The 26,270-nt window shown below is 48.3% G+C and overlaps 1 protein-coding gene and 1 pseudogene across 2 annotated transcripts; one reads left to right on the forward strand and one right to left on the reverse strand.

Annotated features, from left to right (window-relative positions):
• Nucleotides 1-4,525: 4,525 nt before the first annotated feature.
• Nucleotides 4,526-25,250, reverse strand: KLHDC4 (kelch domain containing 4). Its single transcript, XM_081202142.1, has 12 exons — nucleotides 25,045-25,250; nucleotides 23,936-24,027; nucleotides 21,843-21,921; nucleotides 19,762-19,860; nucleotides 17,804-17,940; nucleotides 15,687-15,779; nucleotides 14,200-14,359; nucleotides 10,181-10,250; nucleotides 9,638-9,846; nucleotides 8,151-8,559; nucleotides 5,610-5,744; nucleotides 4,526-5,237 (listed from the first exon to the last, which is right to left on the reverse strand). Exons 1-12 carry the CDS (start codon nucleotides 25,246-25,248, stop codon nucleotides 5,062-5,064), a joined length of 1,863 nt encoding a protein of 620 aa, XP_081058268.1. The 5' UTR covers nucleotides 25,249-25,250; the 3' UTR covers nucleotides 4,526-5,061.
• On the forward strand, nucleotides 13,034-13,534 carry LOC308591401 (large ribosomal subunit protein eL27 pseudogene; annotated as a pseudogene). Its single transcript has one exon. The product of its transcript is annotated as a large ribosomal subunit protein eL27 pseudogene (transcript).
• Nucleotides 25,251-26,270: the final 1,020 nt, after the last annotated feature.

A 26,270-nucleotide genomic window follows, 5' to 3' on the forward strand; every position in this document is an offset into this window, starting at 1 on the left:
CACTCCCACCCTTTTAATCTGAACCACATAAGGGTTGGACGCAGGCAGCCATTTGTGCTTTGGCATTCAAGAAAGAAAAGGAACTAAGCTTTAGAGAACCTTTTCTGTGTTTTAAGAGCCCCAGCCTGACCCTTTTGGCTCTCTTTCTCCAGGAGAGCTAAAGCACAAGCCTAGCTTCCGTAAAGGCTTATCCAAACTTCCAATTGTCCCACTGCTTTCTCCCAGGGAAACCCGTTCTTTAGCACTCAGTCAGAGCACACGGTAATTCAGGTTTTCTCCAGATTGACGTTTGCTCCAATTTAGCACTAAGGAGTGTGTTTAAAACCACTTGGACCCGAACTTTCTAGGCATATGACAAGCGGAAGTGTGGATGAGCCCTAAGCCACACCATGGCTTGATGCCAGGCAGCAAAATTATGGCCCTCTCCCTTTTGGCAGCCTACATGTTTGCACCCAGACATGGTTTGGCTTAGCGTTACAAGCAAAGTTATTAATGTCAGGCAGTTTTGCAGACTGAAGCCCACTTTGTCACAAGCATGAAGTTGGCAGGTGCATAGAAAGTCACAAACACACATGTGTGTGTATACTGGCAAACATTTGGACCACACTTCCCCCACTCTCCTTGATAACTGAAGCCAACGCTTAGAGCAGATAAAGGAGATTTAAAGGCTCATGCTACCATGAAATGGTTAGGGTTTAAGGTGCCACAGGACTGTTTGGTGTTCCAGGGCAGCCTTTGGCAAACTGGTGCCCTTCAGATGTTGTTGGGCAGCAACTCCCATCAGCCACAGCCAGCATGGCCAATGGAGAGGGATGATGGGCATTGTAGTCCAACAGCACCAGGTTGCTGAAGGCTGTTCTACGGTTTGGGTCAATGCCTCATTGGCGCCTCATTATTCTTCCAACCTGAGGAATATGTGAGTTGGCCCAGTTCTAGCTTGCGGAAACAAAATAGGACATTGTATCTAGTGGTTAATTACACCTAGGAAGCCACACACCCTGTCTTTAAACTCCTGAACTGTTTCACACATGCAGTGTTAACTCCTGGTGACAGGCTATGGTGTCTGCCTCCTGCAGTCACCTCTGCTTTCCAAGAGCGCCTGTTCACACATGCAATTTCCGACCATCAAGCAAGGTTTGTGGAAGGATGGAGCAGCTGTTCAAACTGCCGTTATTCCGCGGGGAGGGGGGACCACCCTAAATGTCTTCAAGAGGAGATGACAGGGGTGCGATTATCCAGATATTTCCCTTTGCATGTCGACAGGAGACTAATACAGCTTAAGAGGCAGAGGGGCTGGAAGATTTCAAAAGACTCCTTCGAAGGTGGTTCCTGAGCAACATGATCAAAAATAACAAGTGTTTGATTCTTCACAGTGGGTTGAGCCATTTATCATCGCCTCTGCCCTGCTCTGTCTCAGGCAGCCAAAAATAGTCCGACAACATTCATCCAGAGATGCAAGCACGTAATTGGCTTCTCATGCCCAAACTGTGCATTCTTTGGTCTCCCATCTTGAATAACACAATCCCCCACCACCACCACCACCATAGATGCCCTGAATCTGCACAATTCCTTCCCGTTTTCCATTTCAGATTCACACCTAGACGTATGTGGGGTACAGCTGTAGTGTGCACAGAAAGGCTAGTGATCCAGTTGGTTTCCAAAAGGCCAATCCTGCAGCCTTTGAGAGCTAACCCCAATGAAACACCTATTTCTACTAGCATTTCATATAGAATCATAGAGCTGTTGAGTTGGAAGGGTCCCAAGGGGACATCTAGTCCAACCCCCTGCAATGCAGGAATCTCAACTAAAACATCCAGGAAAGATGACCAACCTCTGCTTATAAACTTCCAAGGGGAGTTCATACCTCCTGGGTCCATTCCACTGTCAGGCAGCTCTTCCTGATGTTTAGTCAGAATCTCCTTTCTTGTCATTTGAATCCATTGGTTTGGGTTCTATCCTCCAGAGCAGGAGAAAACAAGCTTGCTCCATCGTCCAGGTGACAGCTCTTAAGATGTTTGAAGATGGCTATCCTATCTCCTCTCGGTCTCCTCTTTTGCAGGCTAAACACACCCGGTTCCCTCAACCATTCCTCATAAGGCTTGGTTTCCAGACCTTGATCATTTTGGTTGCCCTCCTCACACACATTCCAGCTTGTCAACATCCTTCTTAAATTGTGGTGTACATAATGGATTGTAACTTGCACACACCTGTGAGGCTAATGTCACATCCTCACCATACAGTTAAAGCACACGGCTTCCCCCAAAAGAATCCTGGGAACTGTTGTTTGGATGTGACCTACGAGGGTGGAACACCTACCTTGCAAACAGGACCCCAGCTTCAATCCCTGTCCTTATAAGATACCATGAGCCATGTCTGAAGGGTACAGGCCAGTGTTGTGAACAGCCAGAGGTGACAAAGAGGGCAGAGCAACAGAAAGGAGGTAATGGCCTAGAGGAAGACGGAAAGGCCAGATAGGGAGCCCAGCAGGGCCACATGCAGCTCCTGGCCCAGGGCTCCTTTACCCAAAGTTAAAAGGCTCTCAAGGCAGCAGGACTGGGGGAGGGTGGGAATAAAAGCTCCCCCCAAGACCTCCTGGAGCATCAATATGGAGGAAGCATTGCTATGCAAGGTGGGCTTCAGGGGGAAAGCTGTAGCTCAGTGGCAGAGTGCTTTGCATGCAGGTGGTCCCAGGACCCACCCCAATAGCATCTCCAGGTTGGGTTCCCTGCCTGAAACCCTGAGGGGGTCAGGGCCCCACCAATGCCCCCCCCCCCAAAGCAGTGAAATCCTTCCTCATTCTTTTTTGAGCACAGAGCACTTTTCTTGAACTTCTTTTAAGGGACTGCAGAAAAGCAGCATTGTGCAGAGCATTAAACCATTAGCCGCTGGAGATAATGTTCCCCTCCTGCAGGGCAGGTCCCTTGCGACAATAACCATCTCCACGGCTGATGGATATCCTGCCCGTCAACAGGCGCCGGCTGCTGTTGGCGCCAGGCCCAGGGGGGCTTGTCCTTCGCTTCCTCACTTGCTCTCAGTTGCTCTTCCCGTGATCAGGGATCCTGCTCTGCCGTATGGCACCGCGGGGAACAAAAGCAACACTTGGTTGTAAAGAAAGCCAAGGATATTGCTAGGTGGAGACAAAGGGGGGCTATTTAAGCAGGAAGATGCTGACCTGTGCCCCAGTTCTGGTTTCAAATGGTGTTTATTGAAAATAACAACAATAATACTGAAATATAATAAAAATCAGGCCACTAAAAAAGAACGCAAATTGAATCTTCAATTCAATGCCGAGTGAATTCCTGTGATTAAATAGTGAAAACACCCATTGATGCTCCTTCTCTAGGTTTATATATCAATTCCAAAACTGAGCAAATGAGTCCAATTTTGTTGCAAGAGTTCGGAAGAGTTAGTTCTTAGCGGCCCATTTGACCCTTGGAAGCAAAAACTACTATTTCCAGGGAATCTATTTTGAAGCAGCTATATGAACACATGAAGCTACCTTAATCCTGAGCTAGATAATACCCAGACTTGAGTCCGTCTCTGACTTACAGCAGAGGGACTTTCCCAGGTCTGTTCCAAGATGTTTAACTGGAGACACCAGGGATTGAACCTGCCATCATCTGTCTGCTAAACACACACGTGGCCTGCCACTGAGGGATGGGCCTGACATTGACTATCCAAGATCTCAGGTGCCTGAGGTACTTTTAACAGGAATAGCTGGGGCCAGAACCTGGGCTTTTCTATAGGCAAAGCAAGTGCCAGCATGTACAGCTATGGCCCTTTCCTTGAAGATGTGGTTGTGGGTTAAGATCCGTTTATCATGCAAGCAATAAAACATCTGCAGCTGCTGTACTAGGATTGAAGTAGACTCAACCTGAAGTTAACAGGACAAAAATCAACTTAAACTCAGGCATGCAAATCCTCTAGCCAGTCCCAGATTAAGGGTCTAGGCTAATACTCAGATCCAGTTGCTGAAAAATAACAACTAATTAAAAGTGCTTGCTTATTTAAACTTGTTTAAGGGTTAAATAATCTTGATAGGGGCAGTTTTTCTAATTCCAATGAGAAAAGTTCTTTTTAAGAAATGAGGAATTCTTAAGACATTGTAAATGTTTATAAAATATGGTTCTGACAGCACAGTCAGTCTGTGAAAAAAAGTAAAAAGTTAATGTCTTATGAACCAGATGATGAACCTTGTGGGGCAGATTCAAGGCCTCTTCCAGCCCCCACCCCACCCACAGAGCTCTTTCTCCTATAAATTTGAAACCAGGGTTACTAAGCTTTATTTCTGCACTCTACAAGGAAAGAAGTTAGGCAACGATCTGGGAGGAAATTCAGTCCATGCATTTGGCATGGTGACGTGACGGCGCACTAAAGCCAGCATGATATAGCTTTCTAAGCATGAAGAATGTCTGGCTTGATGTTGGCACACCTGTCAGATGCAGAACAAGATGGGAGCTTGGTACACCCTGGCTCAAAAGGTTTCCCATCTTCAATACTGCCCATTAAAAAGGAGAAAGCATCCTAACAGACAAAAGAACCTTTATTTATAAAACCTGCCAAAATGGTTAAGTCCCAGTTCCTGGTCTGATGATGGGAGCGGCAAACAGGAGCCTCCTGAAACTCTCAAACATTTAAGTATCAAACTCAAAGCTTCCAACAAGAATAGCCAAGTTTTGAAGCACCTGGTCCCTCTAATCCACCAACTCCCTCGGAGTGGCCCACCCAAGCCTCTCCCATTTCCTTTCCTCTTCCTGCTTCCCCTTCTTGGAAGGCATCCCTGTGCCAACCAGGGCTAAGTTCACAATATCACAAGGGAACATCCTCCAGCCCCGAAGCTCCAGCAACCTGTCACAAAATCAGCAGGAGCGGATGAGGGAGAGGGAGAGAAGCGCTTGCAGGGCCAGAGGTGGCCTTCTAATCCTTGTAGCTGCAAACTGCTCCCTTATAGCCAATTCATTAACATGCAGAAAGCCAAGTGGTAGTTTCCGCTGAAGATGGAGAATTGCATGTTTACACAACAGCTGTCCCAACGTTCATTGAGGGGCAGGCAAGACCTCGCTAGGCAGACCCTTCATGGAAGGCCTTTGCCATTGCATGCCCCACTTTCACCATCTTCTTCTCTTTGGCATCAGGGCTCATCTTCCGGCGGGCCAGTTTCACCCAGTATTGCTCTGTCCGGGAGAGGTAATCTGGGTACTCTTCATCAGGCTGCACAGCGGGGTGATCTTCCTCTGCTGCAAAAGGCAGGAAGGGAGAGGGAGAGAGAGAAAGTGCAATGAGGAGCAGAGCAGAGAAATATCCTAACAGAGAGGACCACCTGGTCTCTTCCAGGTGTAGCACTCCATAGACAAAAAAGATGCTGCACAAAGAATGCATAATATCCTATGGCAACTCTACTAAAATCCCCAACAAATCTCCACTTCCTTACAGATGAAGCTTGAACTGCACAATTCGTTGCCAAATCCACTTAACAAAAAGTCAAGCAGATTACATTAGAGCTAACATTTGGCATGCAAAGTCAAGCGGAGACAGGAAACATAAGTGTCTCCTTTCCAGCACATCTGAGAACACAGGTGCTCTTTTCCAGCTCTTTTCTGGGCAACTACCTTCATCCTCGCCCTCAGCATCATCAGAGTCCTCTTCTTCATCTTCTTCCTCCTCGTCCTCCTCGTCTCCTCCCTCCGCACCTTCCACATCTCCCTCGTCATCAGACTCCGAATCTTCAAGCCATTCCTGAGTTTCTGCCACAGCCATTAAAATTCACAGGTATAAAAGGGAATACAAAGTTAGCAGCAGGAACGGCAGCTTCCCCTCTGGCCACTTTATCTAGAATTTCATCACCATCAGGGGACCAGCAGCAACTCTTTATATACCTGGGTTTACAGTGGTGGCTGTCTAGGGCAAACAGGAGGCTGCCAAGGCAAGCTTGAGACTCATTGTCTCTAACTTTCAAAATTAAAAATACGAACCTAGACGGGCTCAGGTACCCAGAGAGGGAGAAGACCTCCTCAAAGCTTAGAGTGAATGGGGAGTTGATTAACCATCAAGCAGGAGGGAAATGGGATCAACCTCACTTGAAAAGCAACACAGCCAGATGCACCGAGTCCACAGCAGAGTGGGAGAGCATCTGCTTTGTATGCAGAAGGCCCCTGGTTCAATTCCTGGGACCTCTACGTTGGGCTGGAAGAGAACCATTTGAACCCCTGAAAAGTCTCTGCCAGTCAGTGCAGACACTACTGAGCTACACAGACACATGGCAACTTCCTATGTTCCTAGAACCCAGGGAAAAGACCAGCTAGGCAACTGTACAGCTTTTGGCGAATGCTGAAGATGCACAACTTTATTCCGGCCTTTGACAGCTGAGATGCGTGTGCTTTCAGGGCCCAACCTGTGACTGTAATCTGCTTTTAATTCTGAATTTTTAACTGTTGTAGCCCACCCTGAGACCTGCTGGTGAAGGATGGGCAATGCATTTAATTAATGGTACAAATAATAATAATCAGTCAACACAGCTGCCTGTGTCCAGGTATCATGGAAGGCTTGTGAGCAGCAGAGGCTGAGATTTGTTTTACTTTATTTAAAGGAGTCATATCCTGCCTTCCCACTAGGAGACGGCACTGAAGGCAGGTAGCAACCTTATTTACATGACTGTGATTAGCTGTGATTCCTGCATTGCAGGGGGCTGGGCTAGATGACCCTTGGGGATCCCTTCCAACTCTACAGTTCCATGGTTCTATGACAACGGTAAGTGGAAAAACGAAGTGGAAAGACCTGTGGGATAACTAAGAGGAGTTTGTGGCTGGTGCCTGGAGCTCTGGGCAACTGGGGGTTGCCAAAGGCACTCAGCCTAAAAAGGAGTCAACACACAGACATGACGACTTTGGTGGGATTAAGACAAAGGTTTCAAGGTCCAGACACAAATGAGGCCAGACAACTTAGAGCCAAAGGGCATGGAAAAAAAGGTTTTCCCGGGGATTAAGCCAGGCCAAAATTAGACTTTGTGTGCACACACTTGATGAAATCCAATGCTATTCACAGCCCCAAGAATTAAAAACAGCCTCGGCTGCAGGCTGCATCCCCATCACCTGTCTAATTTGCCAGCCTAAATAGGCTTTTGTCCCCAGTCAGCTGCAGTCGTGTAGTAAAATTAAACACGGCAGCCCTCAGATTTCTAGGAATAGTTTCCAATGCCCAGGAACTTGATGAGATTGTTATACAAAAGACTTTCCTGAAGTTCTGACTGTCTGCTGAAGCCTGCGGATGCTCCACATGCTCCCACTGGTTTTGTGTCAATGCTCATTGTCTGGCACTGAATCAAGTATTTTAAGAATAAGGGCTTTCTCTTAAGTTTCTAGTCCTTATGTTTGCAGAGACAGGCTGGTAAAAAATTACAATGTGGGTAGTGCCTAGTGAAATTTCAGAAGTCATGTTGGATGGGAAGCAGCAGCAGCAGCAAAGCTTGCAGCTCACTGGAATTCGTCGTGGAAAGGAGTTGACAAATACTACAGAATCAAAGCCCCAGCAATGGAGCATGTTTTGTGTTTGTGCCTCCTAGGTAGCTGTTCTATTTAAATCAGACAAATGAGCAAAGCGTGCATATTTTCTGTGCAATACAGGTAAATAAGAGCCTGCAGGATGAGGCCTGTGGCCCATGTAGTCCAGCAACCTGTTCTCACCTTGGCTGACCAGATGCCTGAGGGAAACCTGCAGGCAGGACCCCGCTAACTCCAACTGCTGAGTCGAAGTCCTAACACAATTAAGGACCTGATCAGATGGAAAGCCTGTCATCTCTTGGTAGAATTGTGAAGAGGATGGCAATTACTGTGTTATTTTATCCTTCTGGTCAGTGTCTTGATTTTGCTTCTGCTGCCAAGTGGGTAAGGGCAAGGAGTCAGAACACCAGTGTCTGATCCCTGGCTCCAACAGCTTTTGGGATTTCATCACGCAGCACCAATAGGCTTTCAAGAAAGCTTCAGCCCTAACGACTAGCAACTTGTTGCTGTTGTTGTTTTAAAAAATAAATGCAAGAGAATTTGAATTCTTAACATCAACAAATGTTGCAATTGCCCAGCGTAATGGCAGAAGTACAGAACAGAAAGCTGGCTGCAAGAGCTTGAAGCAAAATATGGTAAGTGGCTTCAACTTACTTGGGTCCATCTCCACGAGGACCTTCCATTCTTCCATCTTGTGGAGGTCAATAGCATAAAGGTCGTTCAGAGTGAACTGGCGGTCGCCCACCTCAAACATCCCTCCGTAAACATAGAGCACCCCGTGCTTGACTGCCAGCATGGCGTTTGAGCGTGGGCATGGCTCCACCTGCTGGCCGGAGGCCTCATCACCCGTGCCATCCTCTTCATCCTCCGACTCAGGATCCTGCAGCTCCAGCTCAGGGGCCGAAATCACCTGCTTGATAGTCATGATGGTCCCATCCTCTGCCACCACCTCTTTGACGATCTCCACCGGGCCCGGAGGGAGCCGCTCCTCACTCTCACCACCTTCACAGCTAGTCTTTGCCGCAGGCCCTCGACGCCGCTTCTTCTTCTCAGTCTTTGGGCCCTGTTGAGGTTGGAGGGGAGGAAGAGAAACACTTTAATGGAAGCAGGCCAGAGCCCAAAAGCAAAAGCCTGCACAACTTTTGAAAGGCAAAGCAGAACAGACAGCTGCCACCTTCCTGACAAACTGATGAAATTTGGCGGGAATTGGTTCATTATCCAGTGTGCTCTCCCTCAACCTCTCCACTTCTGTTGACAGGGAGCTGACCTGTGCCACAGTGCCAGGACTGTACCATTTTAAAATGCAGGTGGGAATTGCATGATTGAATTTTTTAACAACAACAACGATGATGGTCGCACTGGGGTGTAGGCTTGGCTGGAGGCTCTCCCCTGGCATGCTAGCTTTCCCTTTTAAGGACTTTGTGATGACACACAGGGATCATTCAAACACACAACTCCCAACCTGCTTTCTGAAGTGGTACAATTCACGTGGGATGGCAACACTTGCATTTTGCTGAATGGGCAGATTAGTCCACTGTGATGACTGCAAGTGATCATTATCTATTTTGTTTTATTCATTAATTGCATTTTTATCCCAGCTTTCCTCCAAGCTTGCAATGACGTGCATAGTCATCTCTCTTTTATCATGACAACAACTCTGTGAAGTAGGTTAGGCTGAGAGGGAGAGATTGGCCCAAGCTTCATGGCTGAGTGGGGATTTGAACCCTGGTTCTCCAGGTCCTAGTCCAGCATTCTAACCCCTGCACCACCCAGGCTCAATTCTCTCTGTTACAATGGGTCTGCATGGGTTGAATGGTACTGCAGGTGAAAATATGTAGGGTCTTTTCTTTTTTTTCAGTTTGCCTTTTTTTATTTGGCAACTTTGTGGTGTTCGTGCACACATCCCAGTCTCCTATGCAAGGCCAGGGGGCTTGTAAACCAAAAGGTGAAACCCTCAGAACTTGCACAGGGCTCTGAAGTGCTCAGAGCACTTTCGCCGACATTTTGCACTTGTTGCAATTCTTAACAACAACCCTGTAAGGCAGGGCAGCATGATTATCTCCACGTTGCAGATGAAGGCAGAGCTGGTGGCTAAAGGCTGCTGAGCAAGAGTAACCCCACGGTTAAGAATCTTTCCAGACCTTTAGCTGTCCAGGAAACCACCGGTTCTTTGCCAAGTCGTAGAAATAAATATCGTTAAAGAAGTCTCCTTCAAGGTCTTCCTCCTCTTCCTCATCGTGGACCCCACCAAAGAGAAGGGACCGGTTGCTGGGACCCACAGCCACTGAGAAACCAGACCTGGGGGTCGGCTTCACCCCTGAAGAACTAATCCGAGCCCAGGTCCACTTGTCTAGGAAACATGAAAGAGAAAAGGAGTGCTTCTTTTTCTTAAGGTGGACAGCATTGGGAAACATCATGAAGTCTAAGGTCAGCAGAATGTGAGCAGAGTGCCACCTTGGAATGAAAAGCAAGACATTAAATCCTGCCTCTACTCCTCTGTCCACCCCATACCTCTGAAATGGCAGCTCTGTCACCCATCCACCTGCTTCCCCCACCATCCTACGAGCAAATAGCTCCAAAAAATCTCATATAAGTAAGCTTAGCCACTACACTGAGAATCGAACCCAGGCCAGGCCCAGCTTCCTATGTATGGAGTCCAGGCAGCCCTGAGCCCTCCTGCTTACCTGAGCTTTCAGCCTTCAGCAGGAACAAGTCTGTATGAAGAGTGCCCTTGTCAACGTCTTTTTTAATTCGCTGTAGAAAAAAAAAAGAAATGTTTGATATATATTTTAATCTAGCTATCTATCCACTTCTTAAATAAAGGAAAATCAAAGTGGTTGATAAAAAAAATGGTACAAAATTTCCATTAAAAACTAATAACTAAAACAGATTTTAAAACTGTGACTATAATAAAATTGGTTTTTTAAAAAACAAACAAACAGATTTTTAATACGAGGTGTACATCATATGTCTTAATATGTCTGAATGGGCTTGCCTACATATACAAATTTTTACAAAAGGCTTTCCTCTGCAAGCCTGGAACAGAGTTTACTAAGGCACAGAAAGACTGAAATGCAAACAAGGCTACAGGCTAAAGAGTAACCACAGCATCTTCTACGACTTTTAAGGAGTTCAGAAAGTGCTTCACGTGCGTTATCCTGTAATCCTTACAACAGCCCTTTAGAAAGAGAAGATAAGGCAGGCTGATGGCTTTCCAATATCTGGTCTGCATCACGCAGAAGGTGGAACAGGCTTGCTGAGAAACCTAAGAGCCGCCTGCTTGGTCAGGTCCATCTAGTTCAGAATCCTGTTCTCACAGTGACCAGCCTGTCAGAAACCCTCAGAAGGACCTGAGCACAAAAGCTCTCTCTCCTCCTGCACTTTCCAGCAACTGGTATTCAGCATTCCTGCCTCTGGAAGCAGAGCAGAACCATCATGGCTAGCAGCCATCAATAGCCTCTCCTCCATGGATTTGTCTATCCTCTTCCAATTTGATGGCCATCCCTGTCTCCTGCAGGAGGGTGTTCCATAGTTTATGCTGCATGAAGAAGCACTTTTTTATCTACACTAAATCTTCCAGCACTCAGTAGATGCCCATGAGTTCTAGTGTTATGAGAGAGGGAGGGAAACTGTTCTATATCCATCTTCACCTGGATTAACTTTATAAGATTAGATCATCTCATCTCTTACACACCTTTTCTCTAAACTGAAAAATCTCATACACTGCAACCTTTCCAGCATAGGGGAGCTGCTCCACCCCCTTGAACATTTTGGCTGCCCTTTTCTGAACCTTTTCCAACTCTGCAATATCCTTACCGAGGCGAGGTGACCAGAACTGAACACAGTATCTCACACCCAAATGTGGTTGTTCTCTCTAGAATGGGCAGGAATTAAAAGGATGCAGATTTTGGCTTAGCATTGTAAAGGCAAGATTTCTGCACTGAGGGTAGGACCAGACGACCCCCAATTACCCTTCCAGCTCTACGGTTCTGTATGCTACAACAGGTCTCAAGCAAGTGTCAACACACAACAGACTTATGATTCCACCTGTGGAACCCGACCCATCAACGTGGAGCGTGGGAACAAAGATGGCCTTCACATATGACTTTTAATGATAAGGACCAGAATCAAGGCTTTTGGCATTTTCAAAGGGTGGCGCTCTTAGACATGTTTCAAATTGCACCATGTCCCATGCAAAAAACACCCAGCGAGATCTCAGACCTGGTTAAGACAATCCCACTGCACACAGCATCTTGCAAAGGGAGCCAGTGTGGGGCAGTGGTTAGAGTGCTGGACTAGGACCTGGAAGACCAGGGTTCAAATCCCCACTCGGCCATGAAGCTCACTAGGTGACCTTGGGCCAGTCCCTCTCCCTCTCAGCCTAACCTACCTCACAGGGTTGTTGTGGGGATTAAATGAGGAGAGGAAGAACCATATACGTCTACCTGAGCTCTTTGAAAGATGTGGGATATACGGTAAATGCAATAAATTCATTAAGACTGTAAGATCTTGCTAAGGCTATATAGGCTGCCAACGTACCTGGGTGTCCCCTGGTGTCAAATTCCCAAAAGAGGAAGCGGGGAGTTCCATAAGCCCATATACAGCAGGCCAAAACTAGCAAGCAGCTTGAAGCTAGGCACTACAAGGCCTTTCCAGCTCCATGCTGGGAAGAGCAGAGTCAGACAGGTAACAACATTGTTACCCCACTTGAAACCACATTACCCTTGTCGCAAACCACCAAGTATTTATTTAAAAACACCCACAGACACCTTGCACGCTTTGTGGTTTGTAGGTTGGTGCAGATATTGGGAATAGGAGAAAGCAGGAAAGGGGCAAATCACTGGTGCCTTGCAAGAAAGGAGTTCCTATTTTCTGCATTCAAGCAGGAGCTCCAACCTTTTTGAGCCAGGGGACAAATCTGAACTTTTGAGAAAGTGCTGTGGGTGCCAGGCACAAAATGGCTGCCGGGGCTGGGGGCTGGCATATAACAAAATGGCTGCTGCGGGGGTGAAGCAGGTCACAAAATGGCTGCCACATCTAAAAGAGCAGGAAAAAAGAAAAAGGATCACAAAATGGGGCAGGCACCTACATATGTCAGCCGCTGCTGTGCTTGCTCACCGGGACAAGCTTTTTGCCCCTCTCTGCCCTCTGTGGGTACATGTAGGCAACCCCTGAAGCAGGTGAGCATCTGCACAATTGGAAATCCAAGCAGATCCCAACCAATATGGCAGAACACACTAATGAGAAAGTCAGAAAGTAAAAGTAAAATGAAGAATGAACACAGGAGAGCAGCCCCCGTTTCCTTCCAGACAAACGGGATCAAAAGAAGGGGGTGGGCGATCACAACAGTCTAGCTTTCTGCTCATGCTATTAGACATCTTCATTATGTCTCCCCTTAATTTCTAACATGTAGTGCACAAGCCAGCAGAGCAGAGCTGAGCAGCCACTCAGATCTGCGTTTAGTGACTTCCTTGAGGCTTGCCCTCAACCCAACCTACCTCCTGGGGTTGTTTTGAGGCTTAAATTAAACAGCATCCGGTGGGTGCCATCGCTGCCGCAGCTCCAAGATAGGCAAGTTTATGAAACCAGGGAAAGTGGTCCTTGTCCTCGCTGGGCGTTACTCCAGACGCAAAGCTGTTATTGTTAAGAATATTGATGATGGCACCTCTGACCGCCCCTACAGCCACGCTCTGGTGGCTGGCATCGATCGCTACCCATGCAAAGTGACAGCAAGCATGGGCAAGAAGAAGATTGCCAAGCGTTCCAAGACCAAGTCCTTTGTGAAGGTCTACAATTACAACCACTTGATGCCTACCAGATACTCCGTTGATATTCCCCTTGACAAGACTGTTGTCAACAAGGATGTCTTTAGGGACCCTGTGCTGAAACGTAAAGCCCGGCGGGAGGCCAAAGTGAAATTTGAGGAGAGATACAAGATGGGCAAGAACAGGTGGTTTTTCCAGAAGCTCAGATTCTGAGTGGCATGCATTTGCACCAATAAATATTTTTGAAAAGCCAAAAAATAAAATAAAAAATTAAGCAGCATCCTGCCTAGAGCTCCCACGGATTGGGCAGGAAAGAAAGAGGCATTGTGGAGTTAGCACTATAGCCACAGTCTAGTTATCCACTAGGAAAGGCAACATCAAGGCCTCCATTCCATACCCTTGAATGATGAAGTAAACAGGAAGGCAAAAGAGATGAGACTGGAGAGGCTCAAAAGGCGGTGTCCCTCTGGCTGTTCAGATGCAACAGCTGCTAATGAGATCTGCTTCCAAAGGAGGGAAGTCGTACATTTTCTGTACAAACTGCAACAGAGCCCAACTTAGGGGATGTGAAGCTGAATGGGAACATTTTCACTTTAAGAAGCCTTGACCACCCAAATGTTCAGTCTGCTTAACCAGACTGAGGCTCAGTGGCCAAACTTCTTGCAGATCAACAAGTTTGCTGAATGACTTGGGGCACAGAGTGATCACCCCACCCCCACCATGTGGGAAATCTGAGCCACATGAAGGGAGAGCTGTCCCGGAAAACAACCAGCCCTGAGTGTGTGTCTTCAGTTATGTGGACATTGTTACAAATGATCCAGAGCCCCAACGAAACACAGATAAGAGAAGCTAGCCTATTCCTTGCAAACTCACTCTTAGTCACTTTAAGGAATATGGAACAGGGAACTAAGCAAGTCAATGTAAAAGGCACCACTTACCTGCTTGGAGTAGCCTCCATAGACGAGGATGTTGCCTTCAGGAGTGGTAGCTAGATGGCAACCAGACCTTGGAGCAGGGGCAATCCCGGAGGGAGTCAGCTTGGTCCAGGCAAATGTGTCCAGGTTAAAGGCATAAACATCGTTGTAGTAGATGTAATCTCTGATTGGAACAAAAGCAGCAGGCAGAGGTACTGATAAGGCGCATGGTCTGAAGGCACGTGAACCTTGCTGAAGCTAAGCAGGACTGTGTCTATTGATTATCGGACAACCTGCCTCTTGGAGCACTAAGCTGAGGCACTAAGCTGGGGCACGTGCCCACGTCACTGGCACTCCCAGAGATTGAGATGTACACCTTATCCTTTGGAAGGCAGAGAAAAATGTATAAGCCCATGAAACTTATCAGGAAGTCTCTTGCTTCCTAAAGTTGCTGTCCCTGGTGCTGAATGTCCAAAAATTCTTACTCTCTGACATGTAGGTGACAAGAAAGAAGGAGTCATTTCTGGAAGCAGATTCCTGAAAGGAACCTCTCTGAATTCCACTGTTTCTTTCTTTCTTTTTTTAATGGTGCTCCAGTCTAGCTTCCAGAATACACTCCAAGCTTGGCTTTAGATGCAACTTGTAAGACATTGAGAACATGGAGCAATGCAAAGGCACATCTAGTTCAGCATTCAACTTCCCACACAGTGGCAGATTAAATGTCCCAAAGAAGCCCACAAACAGCAAACAGAGCGTGAGTACCTTCCACACTGTATGCCTCTGCTACCTGACATTTAACGGTATACGTCAACTGAACATGGAGGCTCCATACAGCCACCATGGCTAAGAGCTATTGATAAATCTGTCTTCCAGCAATCAGCACAATCCACTTCAGCATCTGTGTAAGCAAGTTTACACAGAGAATCCCACAAGTTTCTTGCATGAAGGTGGACTTCCCTTTGTCCATCCTGGATTTACAGCTAGTCAGTTTTGTTGGGAGTTCTTTCTAATGTTATGGGAAAAAGAGACGACACTTTTCTGTGGCCATGTTCTCCAACCCATTCCATCACATGACAAACCTCCACAATGTCCCTAGTCCCTTAATTGACCTTCCTCCCCCTTCCTCCCCACCTCCAATGAAAGGGAGTTCTGCAGCAGATCCGTCTCTCCAGAAGCCCTTGCCATCAACACATGGCACACCGTGGAAGAAATGAAGTCCAATGACTGGAGATCAGCTGACAAATGGAACTCCATTGACCAATGGAACTCCACTGACTGGCAGCGTTCAGAATGGGGCACAATGAACAAGATGGATCTGAGGCAGGAATGGGGCAGCTGCTGTAGCCCTCCAGATATTGTCCGACTCCAGCTGCACAGCCATTGCTGAAGGATGATGCGTATGGAGACTCTAGCAACATCTGGAAGGCCACAGGTGAGCAGCCCCTGGCCTAAGGTCTGCTGGGCCCGAGCCAACCCTTTCCAAGTGAACAAAAAGCACAGCGCCGACCGACCTTGCACTTTCGTGGAACCCTCCAAAGAGGATCAGCTGCCTCTTGCACACCACCATGCGGTGTCCGCTCCGACCCGAAGGGGCCCCAGAAGCCCTGAAACACAAGTGAACAGACTGAGCAGTGACTGGAGAAGGCCCCACTGTTTGCCCATCGTCAGTTTCTGCTTCATACCATTTGGGGGGGGGGGACTGAGATGCCTCTGCTCCTCCACATGTTGCTGGACTCCAACTCCTGGCAACTCTTGCAGCCAGCAGGACCAATGGCCGCAGGGATGGTGGGAGTTAGGACTCCCAACTACACCAGAAGGGCCAGAAGTTGCCCAACCCCAATGTGGGGAACAAGAACGTCTATTTGGCTCAGGCACCAGCTGCCTGTTTTTCTGTAGGCAACACACTTGCCCTCTTGGCTGACAAACTACTTCTCTCCCACCCCCACCCCTGCCCTTTTTTATTTAGTAGAAACAAAAGCTCCATCTCCGCCTCCTCCTCGGGAAGAGCTCCAACATCTGTGCTGATGAGAAAGTCTGCGGGGGAGGCAGCCCGCCTGTGTTTCACTGCTCTCCTGACAGCGCGTCTGTGTGTAAATCAACTTTCTGCTACTCCCTCCTTCTGGCATTTCAATTGCAGTTTGCAGAAAACAAAAAAGAGAGGGTGGGCAAAACAGGGGCCTAGGAGGTCTTACTGACAACACAGGGTCAGACGGGGCTTCCGCAGAGGAGTGGCAGAGCCAGTGCATCACGGGCAGAAGATTCCAGGTTATTATTTATATCCTGCCTTTTCTCTCCAAGGGACTCACGGTGCTGTGCAGGGTCCTCCCCCTTTCTCATTTAATTCCCATAACAACCCTGAAAGGTAGGTTAGGCTGAGAGGCAGTGACTGGTCGAAGATCATGCTTGGTGAGAGTCAGGGATTTAAACCCTGGTCTCCCAGGTCCTAATTTGGCACTCTAACCACTACACAAGACTGCCATCTTCAGCTGATCAGATCTTAGGCAGGAGGACCTGGGAAAGTACTTTGCCCGAAACCTTGGAAAGCCTTTGCTTGTTCAAATGGTTGATACTGAGCTAGGTGGTCAGACTTGGAATAGAGCAGCTCTGTACAGAAGGGTATTTCTACTGTAGCTCAGGGGTAGAGCATCTGCTTTGCAGGCTGATGTAAAGGTAAAGGTACCCCATACGGGCCAGTCGTGTCCAACTCTAGGGTTGCACGCTCATCTCGCTCTAGAGGCTGTGAGCCGGCGCCGTCCGCAGACACTTCCGGCTCACGTGGCCAGCGTGACAAAGCTGCTCTGGCGAACCGGCACCAGCGCAGCACATGGAAATGCCGTTTACCTTCCCGCTAGTAAGCGGTCCCTATTTATCTACTTGCACTTAAGAGTGCTTTAGAACTGCTAGGTGGGCAGGAGCAGGGACCGAACGACGGGAGCTCACGCAGCCGCGGGGATTCGAACCGCCGACCATACAATCGGCAAGTCCTAGGCACTGAGGTTTTACCCACAGCGCCACCCGCGTCCCTGCAGGCTGATGTACCCAGGTTCAATTCCCAGCAGCAACTCCCGGTAGTGCTGGGAAAGATTCCCTGCCTGAAACCCTGGAGAGCCATTCTGCTTGTCAGTGTGGACAATACTGAACTAGAGGGACCAACAGTCTGAATTGGTGCAAGGCAGCCTCCTGTGTTCCTGCATGTTCATATAAACACCAACAGACAGTTTCATGTTTTAAATATTTCCTCCAGGTAGGAAAAGGTGATCACATATGGAAGACTGCATTGCCTATTTGCCAACCAGGTAAATTCACGCTTTGTGTTGTCACAATTTCCTAAACGCTCTTCAATATTTGAAGATGCTCTACCTTTCCAATCAGTTGGGATCAGAAAGCAAAGACTCGCTTTGCCTACCCACTTATCACACCCCTCTACTAAGGTTGGGAAACATCTGTGGCCCTCCCCCCCCCAGACACTGTCGGACTCCAACTCTGGTCTGCCCCAGCCAGCTGATGGGAGTTGGGAGTCCGACAACATCTGGGAAAGGAAAAAAGAGACGTTTCCCAGGACTGGACTCTGGCAGTGCTGCTGCTCAAGGAGACAAGCAGCTTATGCATTATGCCACACCTCACTTACTTTATTTGCTCCCAGGTCTTGCTGGCCAAATGCAAGACCCAGAGATCTTTGTAGTGGTAAAACTGCTCCCCATCTGGTGAAGCAAACTCCCCGCCAAACACCCAAAGCTGTCCACCACCCTGAGCTACCACCACAGCCTGCCAAAGAAGGAGAGAGAGAGAGAGAGAGAGAAGGTTAGGGCAAGTTTTGTGTAATTTTCAACATGTGCAACACATGAACAGCTTCCCTCATTAAACCTTACCAACAGCAGTGTGCTTACCCCCCATTTTACTGTCAGGACAACCAAGGCCAAGGCTCTATGTGTACAGGTCATCCAGAGTTTGCAGATCTGAACCCCCTCCAAGCAGAAATGGTAATCCTAGCAATGGGTAGAGCAATTCCTTTCCTGACAAAGCCAAGCCTGTGACTTTAATAGCTGAAAGGGGGTGGGGTGGGGAGATGGCCTGATTGTGGAGGTTTCACAGTTGAGTGGTGGCAGATGGGTCTTATTGCCTCAACTCCTGGGGTGCATTTGGGCTAAAGCCTTCAGAATCCCTTCGTAATTCAGAATGGATACCAAAGGATAACAGTGTCACAAGGAGTGGAATCTAGATGTTCTACAAAGTAATTTAGCAGACAGGACTTTTTTCCAAGAGTGGCCCCTCAAGAGGAATCCCAAGGAATTCCCTGCCTCAAGAGATACATCTGGCTCTCTCCTTGTCATCCTTGCACCAGATCTTGTGAATATTTCTTTTTCTATGAGCTTTGGGGTAGAAAAGTTGGTGGGGGGAGGGCGTTAGTACTGCTGCAGTTGCCTTGTGCTGAGATTGCTGGATTGAATGAAACAGTATTTTTATGCTTTGATCTGGGCCAAACGGTGCAATGAATGTATGCAAAAGTGTACTGCAGCTCCAGGCCAGTGGTGGCCTACAGTAGTTGGATGGTGGCCCAAAAACAGATCACATGTAACCCAAAGGTAGGTCACACAAAGAAGTCTAGAAGGATTTTCTGCTGCTGCTGCTGCTGCTGCTGCTGCTGCTGCTGCTGCTGCTGCTTGGTAGGGAGAGAGAAGGCATATCCAGTAAAACAAATTTAAAAACAGGTCCAGGTTGCAGGATGAGGTTAAGAGTGGGATCCCAGGAGTTGATCTGTAGGGGTTGGAGAGTCCTGCTCCAGAGAATGGCTTGTTGTGGAAAATTACAGCTTGTTAAAGCACCACCTGCTGGACACTGTCATTTATGACAGGTAGAATTTTACAGAGAGAGCACACACACACAAACACACACACACACAGAGAGAGAGCCCATCCTTTTCTGAGCACCAGCATCAAACTCAGTGGGTTTCTCTAGCACCCTTCTTGCATACATGCTTATTTCCACATCTGATGCAAAAATAACCATGCAACTTTCTCTCTCTCTATCTACGTAAAAATGTAAGGCTGTCATTGCTGTCCCTTATTGGACGATCTGCAGTGTCACATCACAATCTTGGATTTGCATGAAGTCAGGGTGGGGCAGGGGAGGGGAAAAGAAGACAGGTTGCCCAACACAAGGGGCAGTGGCACAGGAGTCAGAAGGGAGAGAACTGAGAGGAAAATGGCAAAGGGGAGGAAGAACAGGGGTGAAGATAAAAACAGGACTGCAGAACCAAAGACAGAGGCGGCTTCAGAAATGGAGTTGGGACTGTGCGTAATAGTTGTATGAGTTGGGAAAGGAGATCCCTAGTGTGCACGTGTGCCTCTGTGCCTCTATATTTATATGATTTTAAAGTTAAATATATGTTTTATTTTAAATTGTTAATACCCGCCCTGAAACCTTAAAGCAAACAACAAATAATATACTTCTACTCTGAGGCAACACATGGTATAATGCTGGTGAAGGAGGATGTCAGGAAGGCCTCTGCACCAGCTGTGTAACCCCTTCTGCTACTGCGAACCCTCACCTCCTAGAACTGCTTCCTGGGGCACAGCGTATTATTACCTGATGGGCACAGCGGCGTGGAGGGGGGTTGGGGATGTCAAGTTTAGCCCAGCTGTTCTTCCGAATGTTGTAAACAAACAGCTCGTTGTACAGGAACGTCTAGAGGAAGAGGAAGAGGAGGCAGAAGCTTGCTAGAATATGTAGTGTACTCCACACACACACACTCCTTTTATTTATTAAAATACTTGTATATGGCAATTTAATAATAAAAAAGCCCAAAGTGATTTGCCACAATTATATCTATACAATTTAAAAAAAAACCACATCAACATTTATTTATTTTTATAAATTTATTTGGTTTTTCGAATTAAAGTTTCACAATCAAATATCCAACATACATCATAAAAACAAGATTACAAAGAATCTCCTGGACTTGCCTCCCTGCTTTTGTGGGTCCTATCGTTAATCATTTCCTCCTGCATCTTTTATAATAATCCAAGTCTTTTATATCTTCATCATATCCAAATTTCACCATTAAACTGCAAGTGCTATTCCAATCCTACTAATGATTTTAAACTGTAACCACATTATAATTTAAAATCATGGCTCTTATGTGTATACATAACCTAGCACTGAATTTTTTCCAGCAAACGTTTAAAGGTGAATGTAATCTAGAAGGCGCCCGATGAATCTTCACCAGTAACAGAATGCCACATCATCAATGCTGCTGAAGACTCAATTTCACATCGATGCCAAATGAGCTTTGGCAACTTGTAGAATGGTCAACACCACCCTTGCAGATGATCTCAATGATCAAGCCAGGATATAAGGGTTCAGGTGATCCCTAAGCTACCCTGGACCTAAGTTGCTCAGGCCTTTGCAAATTAATGCAAGGACCTTTAACCTGACTTGGTAATAGATGGGCACGCAGTTTCTTCTGTTAGTTTAGAGCAGGCATCCCCAACCTGTGGCCCTCCAGATGTTTTGGCCTACAACTCCCATGCTCCCTAGCTAACAGGACCAGTGGTCAGGGATGATGGGAATTGTAGTCCAAAACATCTGGAGGGCCAAAGGTTGGGGGTGCCTGATTTAGAGTCTACCCCATCCCTTAAGTCTTGGGAGAGGTACTGATGCCAAAGCATTATTTTAAAAGCTCCCACCAGGATTTTCATTTTCCAAGCTCTTTGAAGAGGGACAAGGACTCGTCTGCACCCTAGTCAGTGCTCAGAGCTAAACAGAAATCTATTACATTCATAAAAGACTTCTAGTTACCAAAGCATGGCCTTTTTTAGGTACTGAGGGGTGAAGGTGCAACTCCTAGCAACTTTACCTACCTCAGAAGGGAATCCTGGCATTAAGGGGATAGGAGCTTGGGAAGACATGGTGGTAAAAGCCAAGCAGGCTCCTCCCCAATGAGCAGACCTCCAAGAAACCTGTTGCCCCAGGATGAAGCAGCAGAGGAACTGTCCGCTTCCCCCACTGCACCAGCCCAAAGAATGCTTTGTGCAGAAAGAGGGAGCGGTTGGGGAAAATGACTCAATTCCTGTACTGCTAATTTGAGACCACAATCAGTCTGTGACCCAAATGTCTCTGCAAAATTCATAGTCTGGATGTACTCAATTTGGACAGAAAGGAGACCAGCTCCTTTTGGACAGCAGCAGGAAGGCTGTTCATGTGCAGAGAGGCCGAGGAGCTGAAGGAGATGCTCCAAATCTGTCTCCAGGAGTTATGAACTCCTAAAACATTGATGATGGCCAGGCAATCACTCTTGGCCCTTTTAATGGAACCTGCCATGCCTGTGGCAGCTGGGACGTCATTACAGCGGGCAGCATGGACAGGCAGTCCCATTTATTCTGGGACCCTGAATAGCTCCTCATTCCAATAAAATAATTTTGTGCAAAGTCACTGAAAGCAAAAAGTCAAGCCAGAGTTTATAAGCAGGGTGAACTGGAGTTAGGGCAGGGCTGGGGAGCCCATGGCCCTCCAGATGTTGCGGGAGTACAATGCCCATCACCCCTGCCCATTAGGCCATGCTGCCTGGGGCTGATGGGAGTTGGGAGCCTGGCAGCACCTGGAGGGCAACCCCAGGTACCCTGGGTCAGGGAAGGGGGCAGGAGGATAGACAAAAGGATATACTTTACTTTTTTGCCATTGAAATATTCACCTCCAAAGAGGATTAGCTCATCTTTCTCAGGATGTGCAGATAGAGATGCGTTGAGCCTGGAGATGGAAAAGTGGGGCAGATATAAGAAGGGGCACAGACTGGGGAGCTGTTCCAAGCGTACCGTGCAAAAGTACCGTATTTTGCGCCCCATAAGACGCTCCGGCCCATAAGACGCACCTAGTTTTTTGGGGGGGAAATAAAGGGAAAAAAATATTTCCCCCCCAGGCGCGGGGCTGGGGCAGCCCGAGCGTCCCCCGACCCCAGCCCCCAAACAGGCAGCTCTCTGCAAGCCGTGGGAGCCCAGCGGTGGTTCCCGCTGCTTGAGGAGAGATCCGCGAAGCCTGCGCGTGCTGGGATCAGCGCGCACAGGCTTCGGGATGCCTGCAACTCTCCCCAAGCAGTGGGAACGTTCCCGCTGCTTGGGGAGAGATCCGCGAAGCCTGCGCGTGCTGGGATCAGCGCGCGCAGGCTTCGGGATGCCTGCAACTCTCCCCAAGCAGTGGGAACGTTCCCGCTGCTTGGGGAGAGATCCGCGAAGCCTGCGCGTGCTGGGATCAGCGCGCGCAGGCTTCGGGATGCCTGCAACTCTCCCCAAGCAGTGGGAACGTTCCCGCTGCTTGGGGAGAGATCCGCGAAGCCTGCACGTGCTGGGATCAGCGCTTGCAGGCTTCGGGATGCCTGCAACTCTCCCCAAGCAGTGGGAACGTTCCCGCTGCTTGGGGAGAGATCCGCGAAGCCTGCACGTGCTGGGATCAGCGCTTGCAGGCTTCGGGATGCCTGCAACTCTCCCCAAGCAGTGGGAACGTTCCCGCTGCTTGGGGAGAGATCCGCGAAGCCTGCACGTGCTGGGATCAGCGCTTGCAGGCTTCGGGATGCCTGCAACTCTCCCCAAGCAGTGGGAACGTTCCCGCTGCTTGGGGAGAGATCCGCGAAGCCTGCACGTGCTGGGATCAGCGCTTGCAGGCTTCGGGATGCCGGCAACTCTCCCCAAGCAGTGGGAACGTTCCCGCTGCTTGGGGAGAGATCCGCGAAGCCTGCACATGCTGGGATCAGCGCGCGCAGGCTTCGGGATGCCTGCAACTCTCCCCAAGCAGTGGGAACGTTCCCGCTGCTTGGGGAGAGATCCGCGAAGCCTGCACGTGCTGGGATCAGCGCTTGCAGGCTTCGGGATGCCGGCAACTCTCCCCAAGCAGTGGGAACGTTCCCGCTGCTTGAGGAGAGGTCCGCGAAGCCTGGAGAGCGAGAGGGGTCGGTGCGCACCTACCGCTCTCGCTCTCCAGGCTTCAGCGAAAGCCTGCATTCGCCCCATAAGACGCACCCACATTTCCCCTTCATTTTTGGAGGGGAAAAAGTGCGTCTTATAGGGCGAAAAATACGGTACTTTAGAGCTTTATATAACTCCATCCTGCAACGCCTATGGTGACATGCAAAAGCAGCCATTTTCTGAGACGTATGAAAGTGGTCACTATATTGATGACAGCTTAGATTCATTACTGTTGTCCATACTAACATAAAAAGAGGGGAAATATCAACACATTTAATTTCAACATCAGAGTATCATTTATTTCATTTATATCCCACCTTTCCCACCACAAAGGAGCTCAAGGGGCTCTTCCCATCCTCATTTATTCCACACAACAACCTTGTGAGGCTGAGAGGCAGTTTGCAAAAACACCAAACCAATAGAAATACAAGAGCAAACACATAGCGGTTCTCCACCTGTGGTCCCCAGATGTTATTGGACTACAACTCCCATCATCCCTGAGCTCTGGCCTTGCTAGCTAGGGGTGATGGGAGTTGTAGTTCAACAACATCTGGGGACCCACAGGTTGAGAAAGGCTGCAAGCAAGTCTGAAAAGATTAAGACTATTAGGTAAAAACAAGCAAAAATTTTTTAAAAAAAGTAGAAAAAATACCAGAGAATAAAGCCAAACGATGAGACCACTCTAATCTTTTAGTTATTCTGAATGCTGCACGATCAATGCTGGTTCCAGCAAGCCTGGTAAAATTATTAGGGGTTGTTTGTAGCCCACACTTCCAGGAAAATATGACCCCTGTGCACATTCTTACCTTGGGGAGGGCGGGGGGCAGCTTGTCTCAACCACTTGAGTCTTCTTAGCATCCAGTGTCTGGAATTCCGCTATCAGAGCTTCAAGATCCTCCTTTAAACAAAGAGACAGTCTGATCAAGAGCATTTCACAACCAGGTGCCCTCCTTATGTTGTTGGACTACAACTCCCATCAGCCAGCACAGACTGAACCACAAGATCTAGAAGGAATTTCCCACCCTCAGATGATATGGGGGCTTATTCTATTACACTGTTCTCTCTCTTCTTGTTCTCTCTCACATAGTACTGCCACAGCCCCCCAAACCTTTATTTTTAAAAGAGCTATAGCTTAGCAGCAAAGCATCTGCTTTGCATGCATAAGGTCCCAGGTTCAATCCCCAGCAGCACCTCCAGGTAGGGCTGGAGACACCCCCTGCCTGAAACACCAACATAAGGGGAGGGGGGTTTCCAGTTACCCCACCCTTTGCCCTTGGAAGCCTTCTAAGCTGCTGCAAGAGGGGGACGCTGAGCAACACCTTGGAAGGAGTGCTTCTAGGACTAAGACAAAATGCAAAGCTCCTTTATTATTTCCACTATCAAACGCTGCGTGTTGTTTAAATAACCTTGTTCTATTTATAGTATCAGAATGGGGTTTCTCTTATTATATTTGTTATTGTTCTGTTATGAAACTGTTGCTGTGTTCTGCTATGTTACTATGAAATTGTTTGAAATGCATCCCTGTTGTTTTGTTGTAAGCCGCTTTTTTGAGCGTGATTTTATTTTGTGGAAAAGAGGCATACAAATAAAATGAATGAAACGAAACCTCTGGAAAGCTGCTGCCAGCCAGCACTGTGCTCAATGGACCAATGGTCTGAGTTCAGTATGAAGCAGCTACCTACGTTCGTATGAATTGCATTCCTTCCCCCCCCCCCCCGCCCTATAGCTGATGCGCCTTTTTTTTTTTAGCGGGGTGGGGGCTGAAGGTTGCACAGAAATTCAGCCAAGGGGGCTTTTCTTCTTTATCCAGGAAGTGCAGACCTGTTGAGCTTCTGCCTGCAGCGAAGCTCTTAAAAGGACAGGAGCCCTGGCGGGAGGGGGGCAGCTCAGCTTCCTCGCAGCCCTGTGGGCTCACCTGCTCCTTCTTGGCCCTCTTGGAGACTTTCTTTTCCATCTTGGCGGCTGTTTTCTCAGCCCCCTTCACCTTCTTCTCCTTCTTGCTCTTCTTGCCCATCTTTGCAGCAGGAGAGGCCGCCTGGCCAGCCTCTTCCCTCTGCACGCAGAACACACGTGCCCCGACCCAGCCTGGCCTTTCCCCAAGACCCCAAACAAAGGTCATTTCCTGCCGAAGGGAGGAGCAAAGGCGGCAAGCGGGATCCTTCCCATCCGCCGCAAAAACGAGACTATTGCCATCTGCTGGAAGGGAAGGCTCCCTGCCAGGCCTTCCGATCTGGAGAACAGACGAAGCGGGCTGATTTGATGCAAGTCGGTGGCCGCTTATTCATAGCTGTCAACTTTCAGATTTGAAAATAAGGGATCAGCAGCCTCACCTGTCCCGGGGACAGTCTACGGAATATCTAACAATCCGGGATAGCAGCGGGAAACGGCGCTGGAATAAGGGAATTTCCCGCAAAAAAAGGGAAGGTTGACAGCTATGCGCTTATTCCATTTGCAAATGAAACTGTGCAAACCGTCTTGGGAGCAGACACGGTTATCCTCGACAATACAGCTTGAAACGAGAGTGGTGCTGTGGTGGTTATAGTGTCGGACTGGGACCCTGGGAGAAAGCACGGTTCAAATTCCCACTCGAACATGTTGCACACTGGGCACTTCTTCCGGCCAGTAACCTACCTCACAAGGTTGTTGTGGGGATTAAAGGAGGCGCGGGGGGCGGGGGGGACGACCATGTACCACCACCTTGAGCTCCTTGGAGAAAAATTCAAAATATATTCTTCCCTGGGAAAGATTGTTTGTGATGGATAAAACAACTTTTGTGCTGTCCCCAGGATGTTGTATGGGTGGTAAAAAGGTAAAGGACCCCTGACAGTTAAGTCCAGTCGCAGACAACTCTGGGGTTGTGGCGCTCATCTCGCTTTACTGGCCGAGGGAGCTGACGTTTGTCCGCAGACAGCTTCCGGGTCATGTGGCCAGCACAACTAAGCCGCTTCTGGTGAACCAGAGCAGCGCACAGAGACATTGTTTACCTTCCCGCCAGAGCGGTACCTATTTATCTACTTGCACTTTGATGTGCTTTTGAACTGCTAGGTTGGCAGGAGCTGGGACAGAGCAATGGGTGCTCACCCCATCACGGGGATTCAAATTGCCGACCTTCCAATCAGCAAGCCCTAGGCTCAGTGGTTT

The sequence above is a fragment of the Podarcis bocagei genome, assembly GCF_964188305.1.
Source record: "Podarcis bocagei genome assembly, chromosome: 7".
Taxonomy (NCBI): domain Eukaryota; kingdom Metazoa; phylum Chordata; class Lepidosauria; order Squamata; family Lacertidae; genus Podarcis; species Podarcis bocagei.